This window comes from Choloepus didactylus, chromosome 7, assembly GCF_015220235.1.
Source record: "Choloepus didactylus isolate mChoDid1 chromosome 7, mChoDid1.pri, whole genome shotgun sequence".
Classification (NCBI taxonomy): Eukaryota; Metazoa; Chordata; class Mammalia; order Pilosa; family Megalonychidae; genus Choloepus; species Choloepus didactylus.
The window spans coordinates 150,736,703-150,760,099 of NC_051313.1; the positions used below are offsets into that span (position 1 = coordinate 150,736,703).

The 23,397-nt window shown below is 41.8% G+C and overlaps 1 protein-coding gene and 1 long non-coding RNA gene across 6 annotated transcripts in view; both read left to right on the plus strand.

Moving 5' to 3' along the window:
* SLC22A23 (solute carrier family 22 member 23) overlaps positions 1–23,397 on the plus strand; it is a 198,286-nt gene that overhangs the window by 13,412 nt on the left and 161,477 nt on the right. The window contains exon 1 of one of the 5 annotated variants that reach the window (XM_037842558.1): positions 3,053–3,257. The exons of the other annotated variants lie outside the window; for them this stretch is intronic. Within the exon in view, the coding sequence (XP_037698486.1) occupies positions 3,165–3,257 (93 nt within the window). The 5' untranslated portion in view covers positions 3,053–3,164. Of the gene's footprint in view, positions 1–3,052; positions 3,258–23,397 lie in introns of those variants that run through there. 5 annotated transcript variants of the gene reach the window in all.
* LOC119539225 lies at positions 20,995–23,168 on the plus strand. Its single transcript, XR_005217815.1, has 3 exons — positions 20,995–21,021; positions 22,642–22,708; positions 23,112–23,168. It is a non-coding gene; the product is annotated as an uncharacterized LOC119539225 (long non-coding RNA).

Consider the following 23,397-nt stretch of genomic DNA (forward strand, 5'->3'; position numbering starts at 1 on the left):
AGATATCATGGACTGGGTTTCAGACCCCTACAATAAAGTGAGTATCACAGTAAAGCAAGTCACCTGAATTGTTTGGTTTCCTAGTGCATATAAAAGTTATGTTTACCCTATACTGTAGTCTAGTAAGTGTGCAATAGCATTATGTCTTTAAAAAAAAAAAAAAAAAACAACATGTAGACCTTCATTAAAATGTGACACAGACAACACAAAGTGATCCCGTGCTGTTGGAAAAATGGCTCCGATAGACTTGCTCGATGCAGGGTTGCCACGAGCCTTCAATTTGTAAAAAATTCAATATCTGTGAAGTGCAATAAGTCAAGGCATGATGTAATGAGGTATGCCTGTACACCCTGACTCTACATGAGAGTTTTGGGAGGTGGGACTCGGGCATCCGTTGTTTGGCAGTGTTCTCTGGGTGACTTCCACATGGGATTCTGCTCCTAGGGGACATGTGGCAGTGTTGGGGGCATTTTTTTGGTTGTCACAACTGGGGCAGGGGGTGCTATTGGCATCTTAATTGTGTATAGGCCAGGGATGCTGCTTAACCAACCCACGATGCACCGGACAGCACCACCATCACAAAATTATCCTGCCCCAAACGTCAATAGTGCAGACTTTGAGAAACCCTGGTCCGGGCTAATATGAAAGTTAATTGTGTATCCTGAACACACCCAACAGGTGGCAAAGGGTTGTGGAGCCAGGGATATCAGCCTGGCTGGGACCTTTGGCCGGCCGTGATCCATATGGTGGAGCATCCGGGTTGAGTGCCCTGGGAGCTACAAGAGGGCGTTTCAGCATGACAGTAGAGCACTGCCAACAGCTGGCTTTGCTCTCTGCAAAGCAAGGATTTGCCAGGCCCATTTGGACTCCCAACAGCAGGCATGTGTGGCCTACCTGGGGAAGTGCATTTTGAAAGAAGGGCATGAGCATATTTGTGTGCAAGCGAGCATTGCTAATGACCAAGTCCCTCTTTACACGCAGGTCCTTGGAATCACTACATAGAATAATGGTTAATTCCTTGAAAGGAAACATTCATTTGAAAAGAATATGTGTTTATTTTCAAAATGTCTGTCATTCAGATGGGTCTTCTCTGTAATTTACTCCCTTTAAGGTGGTTTCATGCAGCAGAGGTTAGGACAAGACAGAAATGCTTGGTAATAGGTACACGTAGTCTTCCTACCTAGCACGTGGTGATGTGAGCTAGTAGTCCCAACAGAATGCTTCCTGATGTGCTTAGGATGAAGTCTTATCTTCTCCAAGAGTACATGGACCAGGAGGTAGCAGAACAAGTGGAAGATGCTTCCTCTGCATGACCAAAGCTTGGCCTCTCATCAAGGCTGCAATTGCACCGTCCTCCTCAACGCGCTCTCCCCTTCCTTAGAGGAGCTACAGCACCTCTCTTTCTATATCACCAGCTTGGCCCTGGATTCGGTAGCATCGTGTATCCCTTTGTGAGCATTTGTGCTTGGAATTCTGAATTCTGAATATCCCTGGTAAAGATCTCTCACTGCCTGCAGTAGGTGAGACAGCTGAGTGTTCTGTAGCTGGAAAGAGTATCTGATCAATCTCTCAAGAGCTACTTTCAAGTAGTAAATAAAGATGCCAAGACAAGAGATCACCCACTGAGAAGCTGCAAAATACAAGAAGTGGGTGCATTTTTGTTGGGGCCTTTCCATGCTATGGGTAGTTTCTGGAGCCCTTGTTTTTGTTTTTTTTTTAAATTAAATACAGTTTTATTGAAATATATTCACACACCATACAGTCATCCATGGTGCACAATCAACTGTAAACAGAACCATCATATAGCCATGCATTCATCATCCCCAATCCATTTTTGAACACCCTCCCTACATCAGAAAGAATCAGAAAAAGAACAAAAAAAAAAAGTAAAAAAGAACACCCAAATCATGCCCCCCATCCCACCCCACCCCTCATGTAGCTTTTGTCCCCATTCCTCTGACCATCCACCCATACACTAGACAAAGGGAGTGTGAGCCACAGGGCCGCCACAATCACACTGTCACCCCTTGTAATCTACATTGTTGTACAGTCGTCCCCAGGAGTCCAGACTACTAGGTTGGATCTTGACAGCCTCTGGAGCTCTTTTGCATGGTGAATCATCAAATCTGTGTTCCAGAGTAGGATTTTTATTATTTCAGTTTAATGGAAGATTTGTCTTCAATCTTTGGGAAGTCCTGTAAGAAGCAGCTTTGCAAAACTGGGTATCAACAAGACTGTGAGGTTTTTTGGTTTTGCTTTGGTTTTTTCTTACCTTTGTTTTTGTCTTATGTGTCTGCTGATAGTGCATTTGAGTTGAATTGTGGTTTAAGTGTATGCATTGGTGTTGCCATTTGGTTAATTTTTCATTTACCTTCTTGTTTCTCCCCATTTAGAAGTGTGGTCTTTTTGGATAATGAGTAACTAAAGGGAGGGAGGGATTGTGAAGAAAGCAAAACCGCAGTCTTGATTATGAATCGCATTTTCCATAGCAATTTTGGGGAAACTGACAATGACCTTGAACAGGTAGAAGGTTACAAGAGAATTTAAAGATTCTTAGTTGATCCTGTTGGAAATAGGTTTTTAAATGTCCCAAAGGCCAGTTTCTCCCTAAGTCCTGGGAGGCATTGTTACCTAGCAGTTTTTCTTTAGCCTTCTGTTTGAATCTATATAGCAAATATGGTGGCTTAACCTCATAGTAAAAAACATATGCAGGAAAAATCCGGAACAAGAAAAGTCCAGGGCAGTGTGCAATATCCAGGTGTTATTGAGCAGCTAGGATGTGCCCAATACCTGTGTCGGGAGCTGCAGTGGCAGGGTGCAGATGGATGGACAGATGGACGGCATGAGAGCGAGCCTGGGAGGTGTGTCTTTACGAATGGCTGTGATCCCAGGAGGGAGAGATGGGGGCAGAAAGGGACAGTGGGGGCCAAGGGATGTGCCAAGCAAAAGGATGGAGATAGCAAAGGGTAGGATGTGATTTGGAATAACTCGAATATAAATCCTGTGATGGGAAGCTGTGGGAGGAAGCTTTTGTTCCAATGAGGAAGGAATGGCAGAATATGGTAAAGGGTTTTAAAATTCTGGGGAGCAGGTAGAATGCTGTCTGCAGTGTGTAGCGGAAAACCTCACATCAGACTGACAGCCCTCTCTTTCCAGAACTGAGCATGAATCCTGCTCTGTCATCTGCACCACCTCATATTATATACCTGACCAACATCAGTCACCAGGGGATGCCACGTGTGAATTGGGGATGGAGGGGAGGTATTGCCTGGACAAAATCGGGTTCTGAGAGGCAAAGAATCTGGAGAAGAGATGCTGAGTAGGTCACCAACACAGCTCACTGCTCCCTGCAGAGGAGTTGAAACTCCTTTGCTGGTGATACGGGTAAAACAGGTGATGCAAGTGATGGGGAGCCATTGGAAGTCTCTGAACAAGGCTGTGATGTACGATTCATCAGGGACCCTCCTATGCCGGCTGCTTTCAATAGACCCCTAACGGCACCCTCACAAAACCCAGCAAGGGACGCCTTGTTACCAGCACCTGACGTGGGGAAACTGAGGCCGGCTGTTAGGAAATTTGGCCAGGGACACACTGTTAGTAATGGGAGAAAGCAGGCTTCACCTGTGCATCACACTGGCTCCCAAATCTGCATTCTTTCTGTAATTCCAGCTTCCACATTTTCAAAAGACAAAGCTGGCTGTGGAGGATGAGATAAGAGGATGGTGTTTGGTGCAAGGAGAGAGCTGAATGGGCTTTGCAGGAGTCCATGCCAGGGATTGTACAGTGGCCTGAAGGGCTTTTAGGGGTAAAAGAGATGGAAGTAACCGGTCAATTGGATGGAAGGGGGAGGGCAAAGAGTGAAATGGAGCCAGCTTCTCTGCCACATGTGCATTTGGTGTTTCATTCCCCGTTTTGAGATTCATATTAGTGTAACATTATGTTTTATATGAGACTTGATACTTACCAAGAGCATATCTAGCTTTTTTTTTTTCTTGATATGGCTACTTTTATTTTATTTTTTTTTTCAAAGAGAGAAAGTGTTTATTGCTAAGTGCAAAGCAAGAGATCAGATGGCCTAATGGCCTAAAAATCTGTCTCCTCAAACTGCAGTAACTCTGATATTTTTAAAATTCAATTTTATTGAGATATATTCACATCATACAGTCATCCAAAGTGTACAATCAGTTGTTCACAGTACCATTATATAGTTGTGCATTCATCACCACAATTAATTTTTTTAACCTGATATTTCTTCTCTTTCTTTACTTCAGCATTTGCAGGGTCCTTCTCCAGTCTATATCCTCCTCCATAGTTTCACACAATTCAGAATTGTCCTCTCTTTATTGACTCTCTGGGGAGAAGTTTTCAGTAGCTGCTTATTTGCCACGTTGTTGATACCACCTCCACTCTGACTACCTTTATTTTAATTTGGTTGTTTGAAAATACGATTTCAGCACTAAATTGCATTGGTGTTACAATGATGTTTTCTATTAAAAAAACATTTTTGTTAATATTGTCATTCATCTGAAAGGGAGTGCATGGATTCCATGAGGGGGACAGTCTTTCATTTGGAGGAATGTGACAAATGCTGTCAAGATTAGTCTTCCGAGATATTTGAGCCTAACGGGACCTTTTTGAGGAGGCTCGCCTGCCTGTCATCGTCCTTCCCCATCTTGGGTCCCACCCCCCTTGATTCTCGTTTCTTCTCACCCTTCCCCTCACCAGCCCAGTCTCCTTGGGTGGGTCTAGACCGGTGAGCGTGTCCTGCCCGTGGATCTGAAGTGTCCCATTTCTGTCCAAACAATTTGCCCCTTTTTACAAGAGAGATCCAAATCTGGCAGCCGTATTCTTTTTTTAAAAATGATTGACTCTGAGTAATACCACTTGTTCATTGCAGAGAGTTTAGGAAACACCAAAGCGTAAAGAAAAATGCATTCCACTGGTACAGTGCACACCCTAATGGAGCTGCCGCCTAAACATTTGGAGGCACACGTTGCCAAAGGATCAGGTCTGTTTAGCAGAGCTTTGCAGCCCAGTGGTCCACATTATTTCAGGGGATCCGCTTTTGGATGGCTCCCCCTCCATCGTTCCTGGGCTCGTGTGCCCACCGGCCGCCAGCATGGGAAGGGCAGCCTCCTCTTCCAGCTGGGAATGTGCTACTATTCCTTCTGCACCTACCGGAGCAGCTTGGGCTGATCTCCCAGGGCTTCCGCTTCAGCTCCCGGGGCCCTGGCTGGTCGCTGGGCTGCTCTCTCTTGCTTGGCCTTTCTCTCTCCCAGCCCCGGGGTTCTGCCCTGATGCCGATGTCCCACCCCACTTCTCCGTTGATTCTGCTCATATTGTCCGTCTTGCCATGGCGCCCATGGTCTCACAGGTGTTGAGCAAACGCCTGCTCTGCGTGGATGCTTTGCCCCCATCCCAAGGAGCTCAAGGGGACATGTGGGTCAGAGCTGTGAGTAGACAGAGTTGCTGCAGAGATGCAAGAAAAGTAACCTCTGATTCCCAGCGTGTGGGCTGCCTGGCGCTGGTGATAGATGAGCTGGCCCTGGAGGAACCCAGATGGCGTGGGGTGGGTGGGGGCAGGGTGTTCCTGGCAAGGGGGCTGGGGCACTAAGGTTCAGGGGTTTCAAGGCTGGAGTCCTTCCCCGAGGGAAGGGAGAAGGTTTGTATTGAGAAACCTGGGTGATTCTGTGCTTCCCGTTAGTTTTGCAAGAAGAAGACTTTCTGTCCCATGTGGTCTGTTGTAAAATTCTCACTCTGCAAGTGGAGGCAGCTGTGAGCACTTTTGTGGGAGGCTGCGGGGGTTGGAATCCAGGTGGTGATGAAAGGGGAGGCAATAGAGGGAAGGGTAGGTCCAGAGAAGGTAAAGAAAAGAGATGCCTGAGAGTGGGGTAGTTGGGAGCCCTGAGGGCAGCTTATGGAGGGGGTGGGAGGGGACAGGCTCACTGGGCATCTCCCATGGGGCGGTAGTGCTGGCCGGTTTACCCACCAACGCTTCACCCTGACAGCAGTTCTCCTGAGAAGAGAGCCTCTCTGGCTTACCATGGTGAATCTGGGGTTCAGGGAGAGGAATGCCACGTGGCTCCACTGGCTCAGCTCACCAAGGTGACGGAGCCGGGATTTGAACCTCCAAACCTCTGCATCCAGAAGCCTGTACTCCCTGTAGCTTTGACACACATGATAGAGCTGGTTCTCTGCTGTTTGGGTGGAGGAGTGCAGATGAAGGGTGTCAGGACTGTTTTGTTTGCTTTTGCTACAATCACAGTGTCGCCGCTCTTGCTTTGAACTGATGTACAGCCCATAACCACTGCGTTAAGCATCTCAGGCCTTGAAATAGCAACGGTGCAAAGTGTTCTCCTGTCTGTTTTGGGCGCTTGGTGGGAAGATGGAGCAGGGAAAAGTACCAACAAATGCCTTTGCCCCTTGACATTAATCCAGTTACTTGGGGTCTCGTTATCCTGTTAGAAAATCGCCCAAATCTCTTGCTTCTCCTGCCCCTTTGGTGCCTGTCTCCAGAGGACAATCAGAGGGTGGAAGAGATCAGGAAGCCCAAAGCGATCAGATGTTTCCGCCCTGTCTTTGGGGACCCAAGTTAAAACGCTTTCTCAGATTTTTTTTTAATGGAAGTATAATTTACACGTAGTAAAATGGACAGATTTTAAGTGTACAGTTTAATGAGTTTTGACTCGTGTATACACATTCTGACAACCACCTAAATCGAGATGTAGAGCATTCCCATCACCCTAGTAAATTCCCTTATGCCCATCTTCAATCACCCCACCTCCACAGGAGCCCACCGTTTTTTCCTTTCTATCACCCTAGCTTACTTTTGCCAGTTGCAAAATGCCATATAAATGGAATCATCCAATTTGTAATCTAGGACGTCTGGCTTCTTTCGCCTGGCATTATCTTTGCAATTCATCGGTTTGCTGTGCATATCGATAATTGTCCCTTTAGTGTCCCACTGTAGGGAGAGACCGTGGTTTGTTTATCTGTCACCTGTTGAGCATTTGGGTTGCTTCCAGCTTGTGGCTGTCATGCATAAAGCTACTGTAGGACATTATCATCCAAGTTTGGAAAATCCTTTCTACTCCTTACTGCCTTTCCCTTCTAATATCTGAAAGATGATGGACAGAATCAGGGCAGCCAATGAGAGATCTTGGTTTGTTTATAATCTAGGTAAGTTTCTTTCTTTCTCTTTTCTTGGGGAGGGGAGGAGAGAGTAAAGGAGGGAAACTGAAGTGACAGTGTGACAAGGAGGGTGTTGGTTGGGGGGGTTGGCTTGTCACCTCTAAGGGGCAGGAATCTAGAAGCTGTTCCCCTGGCCCTGGAGGGCTGTACCACAGAGCTGTATGAATCACTCCAAAGGCTGATGGGGAGTCCCAGGAAGGGCTGGTGATGGGACTTGCTTGCTAAGGACGATCCGCAGGTGTGGACAAGGAGAGGTTGTACCGGGAGGCGGCCTTGCCAGTCCACTGCTGCCAGGACCCAGGATGCCTGACAGCTGTCCTGATGTAGTGTCATCTCCTGTGGCCTCTGTCCCCAGTGGCACGTTAGCATGGCTTTGAACAGCTGGACTTCCTTTCTCTGGCTGTGTGAGAATCTGGAAGTGCTGGGGGCCTCCTCCTCCTCCTCCTTTCTTTAAGAAAAAGCTGTGGGAAGGCAGGTGGCTTAGAGACACATGTTTACCTTAGAGACCTCTGAGCAGAGCTCCAGACACCACAGATTTCCTGGCTGCTTCTCACCCAGCCTACAGCCAAATGAAAGGGTGGCAAAGCCCCAGTTCTTAGAGACTGGGGCTTTGGTTTATGATGGTGTATTGGTTTATGATGGAAATCTGCCCTGCATGGGCCCATTTGTCCTGGTGGAATTAGGGAAGTATTTCCCAACAGGGAGGACTTAGTAAGAGGAGAATCCGCATCCCAATTTCTCACACCCTGTCTATAAACCTTAGAGGGAGTAAAATATAGGCGGAAATTCCACCCCTCCTCCATTTTTAAACCTAATAAGAAATGTGGTCTTTTATAGCATTTTACATTTTTGTGTGTGTGTGAGCCCAGTTTAACAGAGAATGCATCTGTACTTGTGCACCTGTGTCTTCCCAAAATGAACTGCATTCCTTTTTGAGCAGGTTTAGCAAATGATGCGCTTTTTATTAAAATAACCCTTTAGAGATTGGAGTTCCCCAAATCTTCAGAATAAATGGTGCTTTTATTGTGACGGCTGTTGAAATTACCGAGCCAAAGAAGAAAGACACAAAGTGATTTATAGCTTTACATTCTCCCTGCATTTAGATCTAGAGTGATTAAAAGAACAATTGTGCATGGCGGCCAAGAAGGTTGGTTCCTTTAGATTTTGTGAAAGCAGTCATGTGATTTTTTTTATTAATTAAAAAAATTTTTTTTTAATGAGACTTCTTTACAATTTGACAGCCAACTTAGTGTAAACATTGAGTGACTGCGAAAGAGTCAATGTTCAATCAACAAAGAGTTCTGGAGCCGCCTTCTGTGCAGGTCCTGCCAGCTCTGCACATTCAGGGGACCCAAGCTGGGATGAGCCCTGGTTCCTTGTCTCGGGTGTAGGAGAACTGGGCTTGAGTTCCAGCTCTCCTACTTTACCACACTGCAACATAGGCAGTTACATAGCCTCATGGAACCTAATTTCCAAGGTGGAGATGGTACATATTGCATAGGATTTTGTGAGGTTCTCTGCAGTGTTAGCTTTGGAAGCTCCTTCCCAGCAGACTGTGTGCTTCGAAACAGGCATTCGATTTGAATCCTTTTCTGGAAGGAGGTCCCATTGCATCTCAGGCGACAATCTTGTAACAAACTACTACCATGCATTATAAAGCCACCTGTCCTCCTCCAATCACTAATTTAGGCTTCGAGAACAAGAAGTCTGGAAGATCGCAGGACATGATTAAGATCACCCTTCACCAAGTGAAGGTCTTCTGTGGCATGTGATTGCCCAGCTGAGCCTTGACAAACCAGCAAGAAGCTGTAGGACGTTTGACTCTTTTCTGCCACTTTAAGAATTCCTCTTGCTTTAGTCCTGCATCTTCAGACTGTACAACAACAACTCATACAGGAGTGTTTCCTAGATCCTCTAAAATGCCCTCTTTCTCAAGATTCCCCAATCTATCCCTTCCTCCCCAGACTAAAACATCTCAGCAACTAATCTAGCTAATGTCTCAGCTCTAATTAGAGCACTTCATGCTAAGGTATAAATGACTGATAGGGCCAACCCTTTTCCTCTCCTGGGTTTATCCATGTCTTTAAACCTATCTACCAGTAACTACTTCATGGCTGTACTCTTCACGCCCAACCTAGACGTTATATATTTTGAAAGCCTGGACCTTTACGGGTTCTTCCTGCCCAGCCCCAACCATCCCCTCACCCTAATCCAGTCACTCTCTCTTCTTCCCTGTCCTCTGAAGAGCCAGGGTCAAGAAGGCTGTCTTTGCTCAGGAAATTCTTTTTCATCTTCTTTTTTTTCATTTTTTAAATGCAATTTCATTGAGATATAGTCATACACCATACAATCCATCCAAAGTATACAATCAATGGCTAACGGTATCATCATATAGTTGTGCATTCATCACCACAATTTCAGAATGTTTTCATTACTCCAAAAAAAAGAAAAAAATAAAAAAGAATACCCCAAACATCCCATACCCATTATCCCTTTTATTTCTTTCTTTCTTTATTTATGTCTTTATTTTATTACTCATCTGCCCATACACTGGATAAAGGGAGTGTCAGTCACAAGGTTTTCACGATCATACAGTCACATGATAAAAGCTATATAGTTATACAATCATCATCAAGAATCAAATATACTGGATTACAGTTCAACAGTTCCAGGTATTTTCTTCTAGCTATTCTAATACACTAGAAACTAAAAGGACTATCTATATAATGCATAAGAATAACCTCCAGAATGACTTCTCAACTCTATTTGAAGTCTCTTAGCCACCAAAACTTTATTTTGTTTCATTTCTTTTCCTTCTTTTGGTCCAGAAGGCTCTCTCAATCCCACGATGCCAAATCCAGGCTCATCCCTTGGAGTCATGTCCCGTATTGCCGGGGAGACTTACACCCCTGGGAGTCATGTCCCACATAGGGGGAGGGTAGTGAGTTTATTTGCAGAATTGGCTTAGAGAGAGAGGCCGCATCTAGCAACAAAAGAGGTTGTCTGAAGGTAACTCTTAGGCATAATTATAAGTTGGCTTAGCTTCTGCTTTGCAGGAATAAGTTTCATAAGGGCAAGCTCCAAGATTGAGGGCTTGACTTATGAAATTGGGAGTCCCTAATGCTTGTGAGAGTATCAGGAATTCCCCAGGTGGGGAAGTTTATTATTTCCACGTTTTCCCCCAGTCTCTCAAGGGGATTTTGCAAATATTTTTTTTTATTTTCTGCCCCAAATACTCTGGGATATATCAGGGATTACATTAACCTGCACAGAATTACAAGATCTCATTTCCTGTTCTAGTTCCGTGTAATTATATCATTTAAATAAACTGATCAAATAGGTTAAATTAGATAGTGTGCTACTGAGCATATAAATTTTGTACCAAATAAACATCTCTTAAGTAACAGTTGAAACTTGGAATTAGATGTGACTGCTGTAAGAGCTTACAATCTAGGAACCTTTACAATAAGCCTTATTGAACTTTCCATATTCCTACATCGTCGATTGCCCAATCTCTGCCCACGTTCTATCCCCTGATAACCTGTGCTCTTGAAGTCAGTTCTCAGCATTTGCTCATTATAGTTAGTGTATATTAGTGGGGCCTTACAATATTTGTCCTTTCATTTCTGGATTATTTTACTCAACATACTGTCCTCAAGGTTCATTCACCTACTTGCATGCATCACATCATCATTCCTTCTTGCAGTCTCTCAGTATTCCATTGTATGCATGTACCACAGATTGCCCTTCTGTTCACCCATCTATTGCAAATCATTAATATTGTCGGCTGCCATAAATACCAGTGTGCAAATGCCTATTCATGTCCCTACTTTCAGTTCTTCCAAGTATCTACTAAAATAATGGGGCTGCAGAATCTTATGGCAACCCTATAGTTAGCCTCCTGCAGAACCACCACACTGCTCTCCAGAGGGGCTGCACCATTCTGCTTCCCCACCAACAGTGAGTAGGTGTATCTCTCCCTTCACGTCTTCTCCAGCACTTGTATTTATTTTTTTAACAGTTTTATTCACACACCATACAATCCATCCTAAGTGAATAATCAGTAGCTCCTGATATAATCACATAGTTATGCATTCACCACCAAAAGCTATATGAGAACATTTGATCAGGAAATTCTTAACAGCAGCGGCAACCAAAAAACAATTTCCTTAACCTCCAACACACACCTGGCCAAGGTATGGTTGTAGTCATCACATCTTCTTCTCTCCCCAAGGCTGGACAGTGGCCCCTCTGATTCACTCATTATAGACCTACAGTCCCAGCCCTTTATCTCTCAGGTCTGCACTTTCTTATTCAAGTCTCCTTTTCCACCACTAGACCCTGTAGTGTTATTTCCTTGGCATCTCATGCTCAGTAGGTGACCAATAAGTAGTTGTTGGCCATGGTCTGCGATATGCAGATCTGTTTCCTTGAGAAGAAACCCCAGGGGCTTGGTGTAGCCAGTCTTGAATGTTCTGTGAAGGTGAAGGCTGTGGTGAGGAGGAGGGGTGATTCTGTGAGGTAGGAAGGTACAGTCACTCTTCTCTTCTTGTGGAAGCTGTCTCTACCACCTTCCACTCCTGGGCAAATTTGAGGAGTAAGTGCAAATGTCTTGCTGCAAAGGATGGTCCTTCTGTGAGAGTAGCAGCAATGGTGGGAAGTTGCTGTGCAGAGAAGTCTAATCTTGGAGAAGAGTTTCTTGAGAATATACTCCAGAAGACATAGAATGTACTGGAAAAAATTAACTGCTCCGATACTTTCTGCTAAGATCTTAATTTGGGGTCCTCCTTGAAGTGCTGTGCCATCTGTGTTCAAATTGGGGCACTGACTAACCCATTCCACAACTTGGGTGTGTTATGGGTGGAACCAGAATAGAACTCAACAGTTCAAGCTAAGACTTGAGGATAGACTATCTTTTTAAAGAATAAAAATAATATAAGCAATTGCCTGGAGAGTGCAGGCATACCTCACTTTATTGTGCTTTGGGATATTGTGTTTTTTACAAATTGAAGGTTTGTAGCAACCTTTGTCAAGTCTATCAGTGCCATTTTTTCCAACAGCGTGTGCTCACTTTGTGTCTCTGTGTCACCTTTTAATGAAGCTATGCACATTTTTCAAAGACATAATGCTGCTATTGCACACTTACTAGACTATAGTATAGTGTAAACACAACTTTTATATACACTTGGAAACCTGAGAGTTTGTTCGACTTGCTTTATTGTGATATTTGCTTTATTATGGTGGTTTGGAACTGAATCCACAATATCTCCAAGGAATGCCTGTCTGTAGCTATACAGGACTACAGGGATTGAAGGATTGTCCTTCTGAAGAGGCTTGGTGACTTACATTTACATTTCTTTGCTTGGAGGCTGGATTTCACGCAGTTGATGGCTTTTTTGTTGTGGTTGACTTTTTGCATATCATGTCCTAAGAGTATCATGTTTGTCCATCTTTTATCAATTAGCAGTTATAGTCTCTTGCAAAGAGGGAGGAAAATAGTTACTCTGTTTTTTTTTTTTTCTGAGAGAGTTTATTGCTATGCCTGAATCAAGAGATCAAATGGTCTCTCTTAGCCTAAAAATGTAAAAACCCTAAGGAGTTTAGAGTTTTTATGGATTTGAACAAGGGGAGATGGAGTTGTTACCTTACAATAACAAGTATAAGCTACTACAATTTACAAGTGTAAAATAATGAGCTGGGCTAGAACTAAGCTAGAATAACCATTACTATAACAAGTCAATGGTTAGTTCTGAGCTGGCTCAAGTTCCTTCATTAACATTAGGGGGTTGCCTTTGTGATTATAAGACTATCAGGGGTACAAGGCAGGGCCAGCCCTGAGGTTTTTACAATTTGCAATTCACTGGGTTTCAGTAATTTCAAGTATTTCCTTTGGCTCTTCTACAATATACTAGAAAGTAAAAAAATTGATGTAATGATTCAGTAATCATAATCATTTGTTAATTCTTAACTTCTCAGTTATAATTCCTTCCTCTTGTTTGTCCATTTCCTCAATCTTGAGGGATCTCTGGGCAACAACTGTTGTAACCTCCTCATGCTGAAAAGGGGCATTGACATTATAGGGTAGAAGAACGAAACTGATTGCAATTTTTGGAGAGAATGGTGCCTCTGGGTTTCGGGGCTTAATTGGCGTAGGAACAATTTGGGGGCTTCAAGTCTCTGAAAAATAAATTTAATAAGTAAACTGAAAATTATAGGTTTAAATAAAAGGTGTAAAAGAATTATGATTACGTGATTTATAACTATGTTATAATGAGGAAATAACTTTTTATATATTTTAGATAGAACCTTGGGTGTTCCTTAGGGTTTTCAGGAATAATGTTGACAGTATCTGGTTGAGATTTGCCTAAGAGTAACCTCCAGAGTGACCTCTCACTTCCATTTGAAATCTCAGCCATTGAAACTTTATTTTTTCCCCCCTTTGATCACAAAAGCATTGCCAATCCCACGGTGCCAGGGTGGTTACTCCTGGAAGTCATGTGGTATGTAGGGGGAAGGTAGTGAATTTATTTGCAGACTTTGGCTTAGAGAAGGACCACATCTGAGCAACAAAAGAGATTTTCAAGAGGTGACTTTTAGGCATTACTTATAATTAGGCTTAGCCTCACCATTACAGACATAAGTTTCATAAGGGCAAACCTCAAGATCGAGGGCTTGACTTATTATATTGGAAGCCCCTATTGCTTGAAAGAATAGCAGGAATTCCCCAGGTGGGGAAGTTTAATTGTTCTATGCTTCTTTTCCTCAGTCCCACAGGGAATCTTGCAAACACTTTTTCATTTTATGCTCCAAACACTCTCAAATGCATTGGCATATTACATATGCAGAATACTAAGATCTCGGCTCCATGTCAAATAAAGCTGAATTAGGTTGTCCAAATAAACGGACCAGACAGGTTAAATCAGATAGTGTGCCACAGAAAATTTACATTTTGGACAAAATAAATCTTTCCTCCTTTGGCCTCACCCAGAAATTAAAGTTTGAAAATACAGACAATATCATCCTTTACTCTGTACTCTGATTCACCTTAGCTCTAACTACATCAGTCCATTCCCATCCTCAATGGAAGTCAGACCACTTTTTCAGCTTCTTTAACAGCTGCTAGATGGAGGAATGCTGCTCCTTCAGTACCTTCAGAGCTGGAGAATTCAAACTCTGATTCTTAGGTGACACACAGACACCCAAAGTTCCATGGAGTTACCAGGTCACACACCCAAGGAGAAAAGTGCCTCAAAATTTAGAAATAATGTAAGCCCAGGAACAAATGTGGCTGCTGGAAGAGCTTATAATCTAGGCCCTAATTTTCATGAGCTTTTTCTAAATGAAACTATTTCCAGCAATAAAAACCATTGACAATTAATTTATACTGAGGTCGTCAACCACAGACCACACCAGAAGTTTTATCCTATCTCCTTTACATATTTACCAGGGTTATGTTAATTAACATGTAGAACATAATGTAAAGACTTGTCTTGCTTCTCTTTTAAATTTCCTTTTTGTTGAAGATGAAGCTCTGATCTGTAGATGACTGCATGCATGTTAGAAAGGCATCAGAGCAAAACAGTGTAACTGATAAGGAAATTTGATTGTTTTCATGACATGTAACATTTTTCTGTGGATAACTAAAACCCTGACCAACAACATCAGACAGTTGTCTAACATCACCCAGATCAGCGTCAGGACATAACATAAACAGTGAGAACATTGTCGAGTTTTAGGAATTTTATACAATCTCTAAATGAATATCTATATGAATTTATATATGAATATATCACCCATACAAATATATCAACCGTAGAAATTTAACAGAAGGTTAAAAAATCCGTTTTAATTATTATAACACTTCCCAAACAATTCCTCTGTAATATAGTAAACTATTTTTAGCACTTCACTTTTACAAGGTGAAAGAACAAATCTGTTTATTATAACACTTCCCAAACAATTCCTATGTAATATATTAAACTATTTTTAGCACCTCACTTCTACAAGGTGAAAGAACAAATCTTTTGCAACAGTTTGAAATAAAAGATATCCTGTAAGGGTAGAGTTGGGGAGGGTAAAATGTCAAAAGTTGTGAGGTTTAAACATTATGTTAAACAGGAAAATGGGTTACTGTGAAACAATATTTGGTTCCTTATTTAACCAAAGTGACACCAAAAAGTAAACTAGGGGTTAATATGATTGTAAGAAAAAGACTTAGTTCCTTTAAAAGTGAGAAGAATTGTCATCTAAAATAAATGATGATAAGGCCAACATATACAGCAACAAGGATATTATTCTGATATGACATAGAATCTTGGTCTTCTGGACAGAATACTCAGATGGTTAAGAAACTTTTTATAACCTTTCATGAAGAGCAGACTAAAATCTGCATTATTTTAGCAGAGAGAAAACTAAACTCCAGTTTTGTATGAATAAACAGTTTGACATAAAATCTCTTAAAAAATATTATAAACAAGCCAATCAAATTTTTAGTCAGCATTGACTATGCCCCCAAAAATTCATTTTCACAAACTTTCTACAACTTTTCATATCCATTCGGGTCTTGTCTTACATTTTAAAAGAAGTCATTTTACCTTAGAACAAAACCATACTCCCTTAAACAAGCTTATCATATTTTAGTTAGCATTGACTAGGATAAAAACATTCACTTGCACAAACCTCCACAACTTTCCATATTCACCCAGGCTTTGTCCTAAACATTCCAGAGGACAAAACTCCACTGCTTTCCTCAGCAAAGCACATCCTATATACTTTACATACCTGCATACCTTAAGTTACTAAAAAGTTCTTTGATACTGTATTTAAACATCCTACAAAACATAATTATTCTTAAAATAAAGTTTATCAAAATAATAATTTCATTAAACACAAACTTACATTTTTCACCATCTTAAAGAGCTAATAGATATAATGCTAGCTTATTTTATCAAACTTGTATAAATTTAGGGAAAACACAACCAAGTAGAATAAAATCGTGTTTATTTGGTTCAGAAGTCATAAAAACAGACAAGACTTTTTCACTGCATTTTTTTGCAGCTGTATTTGCTTTTTTCCCTTCTATTGGAGGTAAAAACAAAAACTTTTCATAAAATCCTAAAATTATGAACAACCTCAAAAGCATCAAACTGAAAAATATGTTACAATTGTTTAATTTGTCCCAAGCATAAGTCCAAGAAAACTTTCCCATAGCTCTCAAGGACATTTTCCTTTCATTACTGAAATTTAGCAATTAGATTTTGTTCAATTACCCCATCCCAAGGCTATTTATGTTTTAATAATGATTGGTTTCTCATGGCTACCATTTCAAAGGTATTATTGAAAAAATAAGTAAATTTGAATTGGGGAATTCTCTTGCAAAAAACACGGCCTATTCTGCAGCATTTCCTCAACCCTTCCCTCATAGCTGCTTTACTGGCTCATTCTCATATTTGGCCAAGGTTTAGGAGGCCTGGGGGCAGGGATTGGAGAGACAGAAAGAACGAGGCCTGGTCTGTTGAACTTCGTTTTAAATGAGGGCGGTGGGATTTAAGACCAATAAAGTGGCCCTAGTATTGATGAGAGTTTCTATGCTCTTCGGTTGTGTCCAATTATTTGATCTATTTTGCCTAAAGATGTGACCTGGACAACTGGAAAAGTCCTTCCCTTTGCTGCCTTCAGGGAAATTCCAGGTGGCAGTTTCTTTCCAATGTCCAGGACCCCTGGGGTCTAGAGGGTTTATTGGGGCTTTTTTGACCACTGTTTTATGTGGGGAGGATTTCTTTTTCTTTTCAGGTTTTTTCTCCAAATAGTTTTTGCTTGACTAGATTTTGGCATGACTTGAACCATCAGTCTGGTAAATTAATTGTAAAAGTCTGAGTATTCTGGCTTGTAAGTTCAAACTAGCACTTGAAGCTCAGCTTTCCCAATTTCTGGAACTCCGGGAGTACTAATTAAAATATATATTTATATATACATATGCATATATACATACACACATACACTTATTCACACACATGCATATTCATTTTTTAAGTGATGTTAATAGAGCCCTTTTTTAAAAAATTCATTGTATTGAGGTATATTCACATACCATGCAGTCATACAAAACAAAGCGTACATTTGATTGTTCACAGTACCATTACATAGTTGTGCATTCATCACCAAAATCAATCCCTGACACCTTCATTACCACACACACAAAAATAACAAGAATATTAATTAGTGAAAAAGAGCAATTAAAGTAAAAAAGAACACTGGGTGCCTTTGTTTGTTTGTTTGTTTCCTTCCCCCATTTTTCTACTCATCCATCCATACACTGGACAAAGGGGAGTGTGGTCCACATGGCTTTCCCAATCACATTGTCACCCCTCATAAGCTACATTTTTATACAATCGTCTTCAAGATTCATGGGTTCTGGGTTGTAGTTTGATAGTTTCAGGTATTTACTGCTAGCTATTCCAATTCATTAGAACCTAAAAAGGGTGGTCTATATTGTGCGTAAGAGTGCCCACCAGAGTGACCTCTCGGCTCCTTTTGGAATCTCTCTGCCACTGTAGCTTATTTCATTTCCTTTAATCGAGCTCTTTTAAGAACTTTTTGTTAATTTGCTATTACCATCTGGAGGTGTGAAAATATACATTGAACAAGTAGACAGGCACAAACAGACCCATAAAAAAAAAAAAAGCCAAAAACACAGAAGTATACTTTTGAGAGGCAAATAAAGGATTGACTTTACATCATCTCATCCCGTTTCTGCTTTCTTCTGCAGAACAAATCTAATTGTAATACAGTGTTCTTTTCTATGGAACCATTTTCAGACCATTTCTCTTCTGATTCTAAATCATATTGAGGCCAGTCTGTATTACAGAAATAAACCATTTTGGTGTTTTCATAGACTCCCGACTAAAACTTCTCCAATTTTTCAAAATACAGCCCAAAGAGCTACATTGACAAATGCTATTAGAACCAGAATTTCCCATTCAAGGAGTTTCAGTAATTAGTACCCAATTAGGAACAATTGAACAATATAAATGTAGTGACACACCAACCAACCATTTAAACAGAACACACCAATTAACAATTAAACAGACATTGCACACTTACTTAATTTCATTAAATACCAGTTACTTGTTGGATTACTTATTTTACAATGTATTTCACATGTATACACAACAGACAGACTCAGGTCAGGGCCTTGAACCCTGTACAGAACGGTACTCAAAAAACAGAAACTGTAGAGGTCAGAGTAAGGGGGGGGTCGTTCTGGAAGTGAGACCCAGGGCCTCAAACATGAGTCCCTGTATGAGCTTCTCGATCCACTTTTACCTTGGTGATCCATTCACCTGGTTGGCTCTCTGGACCTGGAACTGAAAACTGATCTCCCTCTGAAGGTTTAAAGCGCCAAAGAGCCTGGAGAGCCAGCAGGGCAGGGGAAAGCCAGTTGTTGAGCCTCTAGACTAGCAGTGCCTATCTGCAGCCACAAAAGGCTCAGCTATCGTGCTTGCCTGTCCTTCCGGGGCTCCAGAACTTCCCACCCGAGTCGCCCAATTGTTACCAAACAAAAGCGGGGTTCTCTGTGTGATGCGCCTAACAGCCAGTCTGTGACGCGGGATTTCAAAGAGAGAAAGCGTTTATTGCTACGCACGAAGCAGGAGATCAGATGGCCTCTTGACCTATAAATCTGTCTCTGAAAATTGTTATTCTTACTTCTATTTTCTCTGATCAACGGCGGAAAAATATTCCTTGGCTTACTTGGAATATGCTTCCGAATACGTGATTACCAGCCCACTCCAACCCCACAAATCCTGGGATGGCCAGGGATGACTGAGCTATTTACCTCAACCTTAAAATCCAAGAATTACCGTGCATTATAATTTGCATCATGTTTTTGTATTAGGTCATGAAGAGCAAACAAAATATACATGGCAACATTTCTTATATTCTCTCAGTCCAAAGATATGCCCTTTAAAATGAATTCCAAGGCCCAGTAAATTTGGAAAATGCCGCATGGAGCCCCTTCTTCGTGATTAATGATACCCATTAAAGGCTCTGAGAAGTCCTGCTTTTGAGACACCCATCCATGCCTGTTCAGACATGCTGCTTCAGACACAGCCTCAGTTGTTGACTCAGAAACAAACTTATCTTAACGATGCAGCCACACAAGGGGGATGGTCCAGTTGTGAAGTGTTTCGTTTTGTGGCTCATTTGTATTACCTTGTCTTCCACTTGCTGTTTGCCTGTGAGAGAGAGAAGAAAGAAGCGGGTCCTTCTTTCCAATTGGTCACTGGACTGGCTGGTGATAGGTTTTGCTGAATCCGTGGTTAGTGGAGAATATCATTTTGGATTGTCTGTGAATTATACCTTTTCCATTCACGCCACAGGGCTGAGGTGGGATTCAGGTGCCCTGACTTAGCCATGCAAGGCCAAACCCAGGAAACCCCGAGCACTGATGATAGTTAATCCTACAACAGAAAGACCCAAGTTTTTAATGGATCACTGGAAGAGAACGACTCCTTATGTCTCTTGCTGGGATTCAAGTGGTCTGGTACATACTCTCTCTCTTGCCCTCTTCTTTGTACACTCAGCGTGGCCTGCAGTGAGCTCCTGCTCTGTCCTCAGCAGAATCGACTCACAGAAGAAAGCATCCCTCCTCAGCTAAAGGATTCTTCTGGCTTTGGCATAAGGGTGCTTCTTTTGGAGAACATCCATCAGTTGACTTTTCCCTAAGATGTCAGAGGCACTGAGCCAGGCAGATGAGGCGCCATTTCCTCACTTGCCCCTCCTTCCCTCCCTCCTGCTGCTCCTTCCCCTCCCACCTCCCAGGGCTGGAGCTCCAGTCCACACTCCTGGCCTGAATTAGGGGGCAAATGTGGGTGCCAGACTGCACAGTCACATTTTGCTGTCAAGCTGCCAGTTCAGCACAGTGTTTTTAGGAGATTAATGTTTAGTGCAAGGGTAAGGAAAAAAAAAAAGTAAACACCCTTCTGGGTATAACAGGGTTGCTAGCTTTTGAGAACCAACCTACTTTTCTCTGTTTGGGTCAGGGAAGTAGAGTATTTAATGAATGACTGCAGAGAAGGCTCGGAAATGGAGCTGCATAGCTTCCCCCATCAGGCTGCTGTGAGGTCCAAGCACAGGGTGTTTCAACCTGAGATTTAGTGGAGGGACTTTCAGAGACACTGTTGAACCCCTGCTGCCAGGTTCTCTTGGCCTTCCCTGCCAGCCGGCCCAGCTGTGTATACAGCTGTCCCCCGGTTGGTGTCTTCTGTACTCGCCCTTCCTACTTTCTATTCTGGTTCTGGCTGTGCAGACAGGATGTGAGAAGCATTAGATACCCCTTAATTTGGAGCGGTTAGCGGAGAGGCTAATAGGAATAAAGGAGATGATAAATATCAAAGCTCTTTTTGAAAATTACTGTATGACTCTCAGATTCAAATGTTATTTACTGTTAGATGTTAGCCTCTAAAGATCTGCATAAAGATTAGACAAAATTAATGAGTAATAATCACATTTTGCCAGTTACTGCCCTGGCTATGTTCCTTATATTATTTTAGACTCTTATAACAACTTTTGTTGTAGGTTTTATGACTCCAAGTCATAGATGTTGAAACTAGGGCCTGAAGAGGCGAAATCATTTGCCCAGAGTCTCCCAACTGGCCAGGGGCAGAGCTGGACTTGAAATACAGGCCCATCTGACTCCAAATCTGTATTCTTTTACCATGCTAGCTGCTCTTGACATGCTCATTCGAGGATGTGGCCTGAGCTCTCACGATTGTCTCTAAATGTCCTGCCTCCAGCCTCTTATTTACCATATAAAGCTTTTCCTCGGAGGTAAGAGTTAACTACAGTCCGCCTAAGTGTAATGAAAAAGAAGGCCGATTTGGCAAAAATTAGAAAAAATTGTTGTATTAGGGTTCTCCAGAGAAATGTGTGTGTGTGTGTGTGAGTGAGTGAGTGAGTGAATATTAAGAGATTTGTTATTGGCATTGACTCATGAGACTGTGGGTTTTGGCAAGTCCAAATTCTGTAGGGCAGGCTGCAAGTTGAAAACTCCAATGAAGGTGAGATAGAATTCTTCAGGAGAAGTTGGCTGGCTGAAGTTGAGGCAGAAATTCTTTCTGACCTCTGAAATCCAGAGATATGTCTTTAAGACTACTAGTTGACTGTATGAGGAGACTCACCTCATTGCTGAAGGCAATCACCTTTGCTGATTGTAGATGCAGTCAGCTGTAGATGCAATCAACTGACTGTAGATGCAAATCCATCCATGAAATATCCTCACAGTAACAATCAGGCCAGTGCTTCCTTGACTAAACCACTGGACACCATAACCCAGCCAAGTTGACATAAATTAACCACCACAATGATGCTCTGTCATAGTTAGAGCATTTGTTGGGTTCTGTAGCTTTGGGACATGATGTGGGCCAGTTGCAGCTTGAGGGTTTTGTGTACCTTGTTTTTAGAAGCATGTGTTGGCTGTCTTCATGGAAAAGGTGACCAAATTAGATTTGCAGTTGTACCGTGAATGAAATGAAAATTATTCCAGAGGTCATTTTCTCTTCCCATCTTTCCAAGATGGTTGGTCCAGTGTTGAAAGAGAAGAAAAACTGGCTTAGCTTCTCAATTACTCTGATTCAAATAATAATAAAAAAAAAACAAGATGACTATTTGTTGGAAAGCCCAAGAGTTGGTCTCATTGAAAATGTTGGGTTAAATTTTTTCAGTCCTTGTGTGTGGTTTTGGACTAAAAGGAAGACAGGACTGATGGAATAACCATTGGATTAGTAATTGGGGATCCACCAGATTTTCCTGGTTCTGGAGTAACTTTAGTGAAGTTTTGCTGGGAGAGTCTTATGTCCCTGAACATCATGTTTAACTCTTGGGGAAAAAAGAGATTTTTGCACATCACAACTGGCTGGTTGCAAGCTTCTTTATTTTGAGCAAGTCGTTTTACCTTTCTGGACTTCATTGTCCTCGTTTTTTAAATTAGGAGGTTGACCTTGACTCTTTCCAGCATTTCAGTGTGTGACAATTCTATTAAAAATAAGATACTGTGATATTATATTTAATAGCTGCCATTAACTGAACACCTGCTGTTCATAGGTACTTTAAAAGTTATTTTGGTTTAGCCGCTGTAACAAGAAATAACACCAAAGCCTGTCCTGGTTCCACTGTTATCCTTTGCTTCCATGCACAAGAAGTGCATTGAATACCTTGTATGCTGTGACCTCCAGCAATTTAATATAAACCAAATAATTTATTTTTTTCTGAACGAATTTGGGCTAAATCTTTGACTTTGTTGGGGAAAGAACGTGAGTTATAATCTGGCCTAGATTTATAATCTTCTACCTAATGGCTAGTTAACCATGAACGAATTGCTCGTCTCTCTCAACCCCAGTTTATTCATCTGTCAAATGGATACACTAGTAAATGGATATCCCTGTGTTGTAGGATGCTGGGATGCTCCAAGGAGAGAGCTTGTTTCACTAAAGCATCTCAGAGAAAGCCTAGCATGCTGGTAGGTTCTTAACAAATGTTACTTTCCTTTCTTCTTCTTTGAACCATGATTAATTTGTGTAATAGTTCTGTTCTATTAAGATAGAATTATTCATTGTTCAAGATACATTTCTCCTATAGCCAATTTATATTGGCTTTTATAATAAAACTAGAAATATTTTTTCCCGGGGGGAAATTGCAAATAGTGAAAAATTTGGTGGAAACATGTAAAAACTATATTGGCTGTATAAATTTTGTATGATGATTATGCATGAATTATTTAAATTAAATTATATTTTAAGAAATAATGTTCAGGAAAAACAGGATTAAGGACATAAATGGCATGGTGCAGTGAACACAAGCAATCAGAGAGCCTTCTGACTTCCAGGAATGGTTGTTCCTAAATGACAGTTATCCCTTTTCAGTAGGGCCTCCTCGGACTCCTTTATGCGTTCAGTGAGAGAGCAGCAGCTGTGGTTCTAGGGATATAATATACAAATAAGATGCGGTCCCTTTCTGCAAGGAACTCACAATCTAATGGAGGAGTCAGAAAAATTCTGCTAAAAGGGCCAGATAGTAAATATTTTAGGCTTTATGAGCCAGATGACCTCCGTTGCAACAGTCCAGCTCTGGAAAAGCCGCCGTAGACGGTACGTAAACATGTGCACGTGGCTGTGTGCCAATAAAACTTTATTCACAAAACAGGTGGCA